The sequence below is a fragment of the Oryctolagus cuniculus genome, chromosome 1, assembly GCF_964237555.1.
Source record: "Oryctolagus cuniculus chromosome 1, mOryCun1.1, whole genome shotgun sequence".
In the NCBI taxonomy this organism is placed as follows: domain Eukaryota; kingdom Metazoa; phylum Chordata; class Mammalia; order Lagomorpha; family Leporidae; genus Oryctolagus; species Oryctolagus cuniculus.
The window spans coordinates 16341187-16352298 of NC_091432.1; the positions used below are offsets into that span (position 1 = coordinate 16341187).

The window sequence follows — 11112 nt, forward strand, 5'->3', positions numbered from 1 at the left end:
ACAGTAAAAGACTACAGAAGAAAAACCATATGATTATCCAAATAGATGCAGAGAAAGCAATTGATAAAATACAACATCCTTTCATGATGAAAACTCTAAGCAAACTGAGTATGGAAGGAACATTCCTCAATAAAATCAAAGCAATTTATGAAAAACCCACAGCCAACATCCTATTGAATGGGGAAAAGTTGGAAGCATTTCCACTGAGATCTGGTACCAGATAGGGATGCCCACTCTCACCACTGCTATTCAATATAGTTCTGGAAATTTTAGCCAGAGCCACTAGGCAAGAAAAAGAAATTAAATGGATACAAATTGAGAAGGGAAAAGTCAATCTATCCCTCTTTGCAGATGATAAGATTCTTTATCTAGGGGATCCAAAGAACACTACTAAGAGATTATTGTAAGAAGAGTTTGGCAAAGTAGCAGGATATAAAATCAATGCACACAAATCAACAGCCTTTGTATTCACAGGCAATGCCACGGCTGAGAAAGAACTGCTAAGATAAATCCCATTCACAATAGCCACAAAAACAGTCAAATACCTTGAAATAAACTTAACCAAGCACATTAAAGATCTCTACAGTGAGAATTACAAAATCTTAAAGAAAGAGATAGAAGAGGATAACTAAAAAATGGAAAAAATCTTCCATGCTCATGGATTGGAAGAACCAATATCAGCAAAATGTACATTCTCCCAAAAGCAATTTATAGATTCAATGTGATACCAATCAAAATACCAAAGACATTCTTCTAAGATCTGGAAAAAATGATGCTGAAATTCACATGGAGATACAGGAGACCTAGAATAGCAAAGCAATCTGGTACAACAAAAACAAAGCCGGAAGCATCACAATTCCAAATGTCAAAACATACTACATGGCAGTTGTAATCAAAACAGTGTGGTACTGGTACAGAAACAGATGGATAGACAAATGGAACAGAATAGAAACACTAGAAATCAAGCCAAACATCTACAGCCAACTTATATTTGAACAAGGATGTAAAACCAATTCCTGGAGAAAGGAGTGTCTATTCAACAAATGGTGCTGAAAACTGGATTTCAACATGCAGAATCATGAAGTAAGACCCCTACCTTAAACCTTATACAAAAATTGACTCAATATGGTTTACAAACCTAAATCTACAACCCGACACCATCAATTATTAGAGAACTTTGGAGAAACCTTGCAAGATATAGGTACCAGCAAAGACTTCTTGGAAAAGATCCAGGAAGCACAAGCAGTCAAAACCAAAATTAACAAATGGGATTACATCAAATTGAGAAGTTTCTGTATAGCAAAAGAAACAGTCAGGAAAGTGAAGAGGCAACCAATAGAATGGGAAAAATATTTGCAAACTATGCAACACATAAATAGTTAATAACCAGAATCTACAAAGAGATCAAGAAACTCCAAAACAACAAAACAAACAACTCACTCAAGAGATGGGCCAACAACCTAAATAGACATTTTTCAAAAGAAGAATTCCAAATGGCCAATAGATACATGAAAAATGTTGAGGATCATTAGCAATTAGGGAAATGCAAATCAAAACCACAATGAGGTTTCACCTCACCCTGGTTAGAATGGCTCACTTACAGAAAGCTACCAACAATAGATGCTGGCAAGGATATGGGGAGAAAGGGACACTAACCCACTGTTGGTGGGAATGCAAACTGGCAAAGCCACTATGGAAGTCAGTCTGGAGATTCCTCAGAAACCTGAATTTAACCCTACCATACAACCCAGCCATACCACTCCTTGGAATTTACCCAAAGGAAATGAAATTGGCAAACAAACAAGCTATCTGCACCTTAATGTTTATTGCAGCTCAATTCACTATAGCTAAGACATGGAATCAACCTAAATGTCCATCAACAGTAGACTGGATAAAGAAATTTTGGGACATGTACTCTATAGAATATTATACAGCAGTCAAAAACAACAAAATCTGGTCATTTGCAACAAAATGGAGGAATCTGGAAAACATCATGCTAAGTGCAATAAGCCAGTCCCAAAGGGACAAATATCATATGTTCACCTTGGTTGGTGACAACTAACTGAGCACCAAAAAGGAAACCTGTTGAAGTGAAATGGGAACTATGAGAAACAGTGACTTGATCAGCCCTTGTCCTCACTGTTGATGTACAACTTAATACTTTATCCCTTTCTGTATTATTTTTGTTCTACTTAATACTATTTGTTGAACTCTGTAATAACACACAATTATTCTTAGGTGTTGACATTTAACTAAAAAGTGATCTCTGTTAAATATAAGAGTGGGAATAAGAGAGGGAGGAAATGTACAACTTGAGACATGCTCAATCGGACTTGCCCCAAATGGTAGAGTTAGAAATGTGCCAGGGTATTCCAATTCAATCCCATCAAGGTTGCATGTACCAATGCCATCTCACTAGTCCAAGTGATCAATTTCAGTTCACAATTGATCATAATGATAGGTCTAAGAGTCAAAGGGATCACATAACAAGCCTAGTGTCTGCTAATACTAAATGATAGAATTAAAAAGGAGAGAACGATCCAACATGGGAATCGAGATACACAGCAGACTCATAGAATGGCAGATGTTCTAAATAGCACTCTGGCCTCAGAATCAGCTCTTAAGGCAGTCGGATCTTGTTGAAGAGCCCATGAGAGTATTTTAGGCATGGAAAGTCAAGACACTCTGGCAAAAAAAAAAAAAAAAAAGCCTAAATGAAAGATCTCTGCGAGTGAGACCCCAGTAGAAAGAATGGGCCATCAAAGAAGGAGGTACCTTTCTCTGAAGGGAGGAGAGAACTTCCACTTTGACTATCTATGACCTTGTCTAAATAAGGACGGAGTCAGTGAACTCAAATGGCTTCCATAGTCTTGGCAACCTATGACGAGAGCCTCGGTGATTACTGATGCCATAAACAAGAGTGTCAATTTGTTAAGTCAACAACAGGAGTCACTGTGTACTTACTCCCCATGTAGGATCTCTGTCCTTAATGTGTTGTTCAATGTGAATTAATGGTATAATTAGTACTCAAACAGTATTTTACACTTTGTGTTTCTGTATGGGTGCAAACTCTTGAAATCTTTACTTAATATATACTAAATTGATCTTCTGTATATAAAGATAATTGAAAATGAATCTTGATGTGAATGGAATGGGGGAGGGAGCGGGAGATGGGAGGGCTGCTGGTGGGAGGGAAGTTATGGGGAGAAAAAGTCATTGTAATCCATAAGCTGTACTTTGGAAATTTATATTTATTAAATAAAAGTTAAAAACAATAACAAATGAATGCATATTATCAGAATCTTAATGAGGTGACCCCATTCATTAAATAATTCATATGTTATATTATTGAAATTATTTATTCCATTCAATCAGCAGCTATCAAATATTTTGTAGTCATAGATTTATATAACTATAGGTTTTGTGTATTGATCACTTTAATAGCTTCTCAAAGCAATTTATCTTTACTGCCAAAAGGAAATCTTTTTTAATTTTTTTAAATTTATTTGACAGGTAGACTTATAGACAGTAAGAGTGAGAGACAGAGGGAAAGGTCTTCCTTCCGTTGGTTCACTCCCCAAATGACCACTATGGCCAGCATTGTGCAGACCTGAAGCCAGGAGCCAGGTGCTTCCTCCTGGTCTCCCATGTTGGTGCCGTTTCCCAAGCACTTGGGCCATCCTCAATGCCCTCCTGGGTCAAAGCAGAGAGCTGGACTGGAAGAGGAGCAACTGTGACTAGAACCCGGTGCCCATATGGAATGCCAGCATGGCAGGCAGAGGATTAACCAAGTGAGCGATGGCGCTGGCCCTATCCGTAGAATCTCTTAATCACAAGTTTTTGCAGTAACAATCCTTACTGCATTCAACTTCCTCTTGGAAAATAACTATTATATAGCTTATATAGTTCCCTCCTCCGAAAAATTTCCTTTGGCACACTTACTCAGAACAGAGCAACATGGAACACGTAAAACATAAAATAACCTATGATCTCCCTGAAATTACTGAAACTCATTTAGCAAGGGTTATGGCATTCCTGCCATTGGAAATAAACAACTATTTATCTTCTTAACATTTAAACATTAAAACAGACTAATATCTTTTAGATATTTTGGTATTCTGGAATCATCACATTTTTAATTTATAAATTTTATGTCAGTCACTGTATGCTGTTACACCATTACTCACAAGTAGACCTATTTTAATAGGGCATCTTAGAAAAACATCTTAGAACATGTCCAGATTTCAAAACAATTTGCATTCCTATTAATGCTTACTCCCCCCCAGAAGATTCCTACATTCTAGAGGATTTATTATCCTCCTCTCATGATTTTAGAGCCCCTGGATCATACATTATGTTCATAAGTTGCCCAAGAACTCCTGATACAAGAAACGTCCCTCCTGAACCCATGTTACACAGTAATACAGTGGCAATTTATGACACAAGCTAGACTGTCCTGAAAAAAAAAAAAAAAAGGATTTCATTGAATTTTATTTCATGCCATTTTATACTCATCTGTCTATTATGCCTGTGTCATGGAAGCTGTAACCTACAAGCTTGATGCAGCCTCTCAGGCCCCCTAGTGTCATTTTCGAGCACAACCTTGGTCATCGGATAAATTCAGGTTTCAGAAGTGGGTACTACCCTCCTACACACCTTAATCCTTTGTCTGATACAGTGATGGTGAGTGAATTACTCCTCTCCAGAACTCCTTGGCTGATTCAGGAGCCCTTAGGAAACCGAATGAGCACGAAAGGAGTTCAGTTTGTACACTATACTAATATCTCTAGCATTGACTGCGGTGAAACACTTCGGAGCCGCTGCTTTTCATCCCTCAATTATATCATGGTCAGAAACCAAAGCCAGCATACTTGCTCAGACTTCAGGCTGTGCCTTTGGTACTCAAAGACTTTACCATTAATTCAACCTCATTTGCACTTTTTTTTTTGGTAAACACCTGGGGCTATTGCCAATGGACTGGCTGTCTGGTGGCCTGGTCTGTACAATGACAGGAAACCAGTTCTTTAGCAATGATTGTCCCTTTTGGGATAAAGAACTCACTTTGAGCATCTTCTGCATTACGGGTATCCAAAAAATATATTAAAATAACACATGACTCTGTATATACTGCATCTGCAAAGACCCCAAATAGATATATCTTACAATTGCTGGAGTTTCATAAATTACTCACTGTGACCAAATCACTCATTTTGCTACTAATTAGATAACATATTGAAAGCTTAAACAGAAAAGTGTATGAAATACTCATTTACTTTATTATTTACAGTCTTCTGACTTCTAAGAACAATGTAATAAATAAGTTCAAATTCAGTCATGAAACACAATTTATCAGTGACCAGTCAAACTTTTGGGGTGACATAGTGAAAAAGTCTCACTCATGAGACTGTTTACTAGATGGATGATCATAATATTGTCACTGACGTCTCTACTGTGTGGAAGTTTTAAAAATGATGTACTTTCTGAAAAAAAAAAAAAAAACTTCAAAATTATTCTTTTCCAAGCAATCCCAATATGAAAAGACATTAGCTGGGGAAGACTAATTTAGTAGGCTCAATTCAACATAGGAATTATAGGTATCTTAACAGCAGCATATATTTTTCTGATGACCTTCTGTATAAGATGCCAAAGCACCAGTATTTAATTATTTCAATGAAAATGTAATGTGTAAAGTATATCATAGTAATTAAGTTGGTGATAAGAACATGTTTGAGTTTACTATTTTGGATTGACCTTACTGTTTGCTGTAAGATATTGGCCTATGAGTCCTTCAGTCTTGTGAGCAAACATCTGCTGATGGCAAGTTGTAAAGAAACCTCCATTTCAATGCTGCAAAAATAATTGATCAATCTTCAGAACTCATAAAAATGGTAACATTTTGAACTACTATGTAGTTTCTGAAATAATTTAAGTAAGAATAATTACATTGTTAAAAGCTTTATAATTTGTAAAGAACGCTACAATATAATCCTGTTTTGGATTTCAGGTGTCATTAAAAAATAACCTCCAAAGGGCATAGAGAAAGAAATGCTGGCATTGATGTGGGGAGAGAATAATTTTACTCATGGTTAAGGGTAGCATTAATTAGTGCAAACACTATGGAAAACAGTATGGAGAGTCCTTCAATAACCGGAAATAGAATTTCACATGATCCAAAAATCTCTCTATTGGATACATATCCAAAAGACTGAAATTGTTATATCAAAGAGATACCTATTCCACCATGTTTATTACAGTACTACTACTCACAATAGGCAAGATATGAAATCAACCAAGGTTTCCATCATTGGGTGAATACACACACAGACACACACACAAATTCACACACACACATACACATTGGAAATCATGCAGCCATAAAATTATGAAATTTTGCAATTTGTGGGGATATGGATGAAACTGGAAGACATGATATTAAGTGAAATAGGCAACACACAGAAAGACAAATACAACACATCCCCCTTTGTATATGAAAGATAAAAGAATCTCAATCTCAGAACAATGGTTATCAAAGGCTTGGAGGTTAACAAGCAATAGAGAAATTTCAATAATGGGCACCAAACCAGGGTTAGCGCGAAGGAATCAACTTGTAGTGCAACATGGCACAGTGGGATAATTATAGTTCAAAATCATGTCTTATGTATTTATGAGCAAGTAGAATAAAGAACCTCCCAGACTCCGATGAAGAAGTAGTCAAAAAAAGGGAAAGCTTGATTTCATATATTAAAATACTACTTTGCAGATGATAAATATAAAACATTGAAATTGCTTTTTTCAAGTGTGAGCTAAAATATAGAGATAGAACCCCAATACTATTGAGATTGAACATTATCTCTTCTATTTAACACAATCATATTTCCATTTTAATCACCGATGTGCTTTGGAAAAAGATAACAAAAACAACATACCGTTAACAATTCCCTTGGTGTCTTTTGGAATTGAGCATATTTGTAATCCTTCAATTATTAGGTCCCTAATGACATTAAAAGGTATGTAAAAGCGCTTGGTTCTCTTGGTGAGATTATTCATCAAAGCCATAGAAAACGGCACCTTCCTTGGTAAGTAGATTCTATGGTTATTACATAGTCCAATCTGGTGTGAGTGGTGTGAAAAACCAGTTTCTGTGGACCTATGACAGTGTACAAATAAGTGCAAGAACACATTTATCATTCAGAATATACATAATCCATCAGGTGTTACTTTTTCTGAAATAGCTTCTATGAAATGTAAAGCATCACTTGTTTAAACATGGTTTGTCTTGCAAGTAAGAGAATTGAACACAGTTCAATTAAATTGAACACGGTTCAAACTATCTAATAGTTTGAATTAGTATCTTATCTAACCCAATTTTTTTGTTATATGTTTGAGAAAAAATTGATCATGATATTTTTATTAGATATTTGTATTAATTATCTTTAAAGCAAGAACACAATATTCACTGTCTTCTATTTCTACCTTCATGCCTCTTTTTTCCTTTACTAGTTTTCTAAATATACTTTTGAGACTATTAGAAGGGATAATCAACACCAAGTTCCCAAAAGTAATTACCCTGGTTTTTCAGGAAATATTTAAATATTTCCTCTTTCAGCCATCCATTGAAGCTCAGCCTATCTCCGAGTAGTCACAGTGTTAATGTCCTGGTCACTTTGTGCTTGTTCCTATTGGACTTTGCCTTTAGACACACCTGAATTTGAATTACACCTGTCAATTGCTGAGGTGTTATTCTCATTATCAATTCCCTCACCCAAAATATATGGTAATAAAAGTCTTGTTAACAGAGAACCAGTATATCATGAGGTTTTGGAGTGAGGTCAAGAGTTCCAATCCTGTGCTCATCACGTCCTAAATCTTTTGTAACTTTCCAGGTCTCTTTCTTCCAATAATGCATTTTATTTATTAAGGTGAACACATTTCATGTATTTCAGATGTGTAGATCTAGGAACATAGTGATATTTTCCACCCTCTCCTCCATCCCACCCATACTCCTACCCTCCCTCCTCCTTCCATTCTTATTCTTTCCTTTAATTTTTACAATGACATACTTTCATTTTATTTTATAACCATAAGCTTCATCCTCCAGTAAGAATCAAACAGTAAGAAAGAAAAACAATCCTAAATCTTAAATTTTCTATTTAATTTTTATCTGTAGGAGAATTCTAACAATCCACTCAGTAATTTGTTTTGATATATACATCAAATTTCTGAATCATTGCGTTACATACTAGAAGCATTTTGTGACAGCAGTTGTGAATATAACAGCTCTAGTCATAAACTAAGAATAAGAGAAAGCAGTGCTGTTGCTCAAACTATTTGTTTCTTTACTTTCTGTCAGTGATTCTACAGAACAATACATGAAAAACACAAGAAGGATGAATAGACACGTAGATAGAGAAATAATTTTATAATTGAATAAACATGGAAGCACGGTGAAATAATTTTTTGACTGTAGTGCAGCACAGTATAATTTTTATTAAATTGAAGATTACAAAGCCTCCATATGATGAAGACAGGACTCTAACAAAGTTCTTCCCAGCTCTAAACAATTCTCTATTTTTTCGAAACGCACTGATTATTTTAAAAACAGGGAAATTGAGGATAAATGAAGAACTCTACTGCCTCAGTGTTTCATCCCATTCACACTCTGTAACTTAATAACACAAGACAGTGTTTCAGCAAGTGATAAACAATATCACCAATAGACTCCCCTGTGTCATAGGGTGGCTTTTATGACTAAATAAGATTTAACAGGTCACCAGTGCTGTCACTGGCATATTTAATAAATGATGAAGTAACCAAGAAAATCATCAGATTTTTAAAATTTATTTATTACTTGTGTTAATGCTCTCAACCAATTTTTTTTTTTTTTTTTTTTAATATTTGGAGCACAAAAGTTAAGGAGGGGCCGGCACCATGGCTCTCTTGGTTAATCCTCCACCTGAGGCAACGGCATCCCATATGGGCACCAGGTTCTAGTCCTGGTTGCTCCTCTTCCAGTCCAGCTCTGCTGTGGCCCGGGAGTGCATTGGAGGATGGACCAAGTGCTTGGGCCCTGCACCCGCATGGGAGACCAGGAAGAAGCACCTGGCTCCTGGCTTCGGATTGGCGCAGAGCCGGCTGTAGTGGCCGTCTGGGGAGTGAACCAACAGAAGGAAGACCTTTCTCTCTGTCTCTCCCTCTCACTGTCTATAACTCTACCTGTCAAATAAAAAAAAAAAAAAAAAGTTAAGGAAATTCAAGGTTGTCATTGTGACATAGAGGGTTAAGCTGCCACCTGTGACACTGGCATCCCATACAGACACCAGTTTGTGTCCCGGTGCTCCGTTTCTGATCCAGATTCTTCCTAACATGCCTGGTAAAGCAGAGGAAGATGGCCCAAGTGCTTGTGCCCCTGCCACCAAGACCCGGAAGAAGCTCCTTGCTCCTGCCTTCACTATGGCTCAGCCTCGGCCATTATAGGCATTTGGGGAAATGAATCAGTGGATGGAAGATCTCTATCTCTCCCTCTCCCTCCTTCACCCTCTCTCTCTCTCTCTCTCTCTCTCTCTCTCTTTCTCTCTCTCTCTCTTCCTCTCTCTCTGTCTCTCTCTCTTTATGTGTGCGTCCTATCTTTCCTTCTCTCTGTAACATCGCCTTTGAAATAAATAAGTAAATCTTAAAAGAACAGTTACATCAAATCAGACATGATCACCATGCACACAAAACCAACTGTCCAATGGAAGGTGCATAGAGTCATTACTCAAATGAATAAAATAAAACTTGTAACCATGAAATCAGATATCCATTAAATCATGAGATAAAGTTCAGAATTTATGCTTGGAATAAGTTAGAATTTGATTGCTTGTTTGTTTGCTTTTATAAGTCAATAAAACAATATTCATATCTAATTGTTTTTGTCTCTCCATCAATATAACATTTTAGGATGCTAGAATTTCAAAGGAAAACATAGAAGATGGAGTTTACAGGCGAGAACTACACCTTGGTGACTGAATTTATCCTATTAGGTTTTCCAACTCGTCCTGAACTGCAGATTGTCCTATTCCTTGTATTTCTGTTATTGTATGGTATGATATTAATGGGCAATATTGGATTGATACTGTTAATAAGAGTGGATCCTCACCTTCAAACCCCCATGTACTTTTTCCTTAGCAATCTCTCACTTGTAGACCTTTGCTATTCATCAGTCATTGTTCCCAAAATGCTAGTCAACTTCCTTTCAGAGAACAAAACTATTTCCTATTATGGGTGTGCCCTCCAGTTTTATTTTTTCTGTACTTTTGCAGATACAGAGTCCTTCATCTTAGCTGCTATGGCATATGACCGCTATGTGGCCATCTGCAACCCTTTACTGTATACAGTTGTGATGTCTCGGAGCATCTGTATATGGTTGATTGTCTTGTCATATATTGGAGGCAACATGAGTTCCCTGGTCCACACGTCCTTTGCCTTTATTCTGAAATATTGTGACAAAAATGTTATTAATCACTTTTTCTGTGACCTCCCGCCGCTGCTTAAGCTGTCTTGTACAGATACATCACTAAATGAATTGCTCCTCTCCACCTATGGCAGTTCAGTGGAAGTCATCTGCTTCATCATCATCGCTGTCTCCTACTTTTTCATTCTTCTCTCAGTCTTAAAGATCCGCTCCACCAGTGGGAGGAAGAAAACCTTCTCTACATGTGCCTCTCACCTGACGTCCGTGGCCATCTATCAGGGTACTCTCCTCTTTATCTACTCCCGACCCAGCTACCTGTATTCTCCCAACAATGATAAAATTGTCTCAGTGTTCTACACCATTATCATCCCGGTACTGAATCCGCTGATTTACAGTTTGAGAAATAAAGATGTAAAAGATGCAGCTAAAAGGGCTCTAAAATCTAAGGTAGATTCTTCATGAGATACAACATCAACGGTTCATCTAGTTCTCCAATCACCAACTCAGATTGTGAACCTGGAGCAACTTTACCAGCACAAGCTCAACTTCACACAATAGAGATTTAAACAAATGTACTTTCAACATAACCAAATACATGTGGAATGTCAAAAGCATTGTATAATTTCAAGATACAATTTAAAAATTGCTGTTAAATAGTACAT

At 36.8% G+C, this 11112-nt stretch overlaps 1 protein-coding gene across 1 annotated transcript; it reads left to right on the forward strand.

Moving 5' to 3' along the window:
* Nucleotides 1-9967: 9967 nt before the first annotated feature.
* OR5I1 (olfactory receptor family 5 subfamily I member 1) lies at nucleotides 9968-10912 on the forward strand. Its single transcript, XM_008270974.2, has one exon. The coding sequence runs from the start codon at nucleotides 9968-9970 to the stop codon at nucleotides 10910-10912; it is 945 nt and encodes a 314-aa protein (XP_008269196.1).
* The last annotated feature ends 200 nt before the right edge of the window (nucleotides 10913-11112 follow it).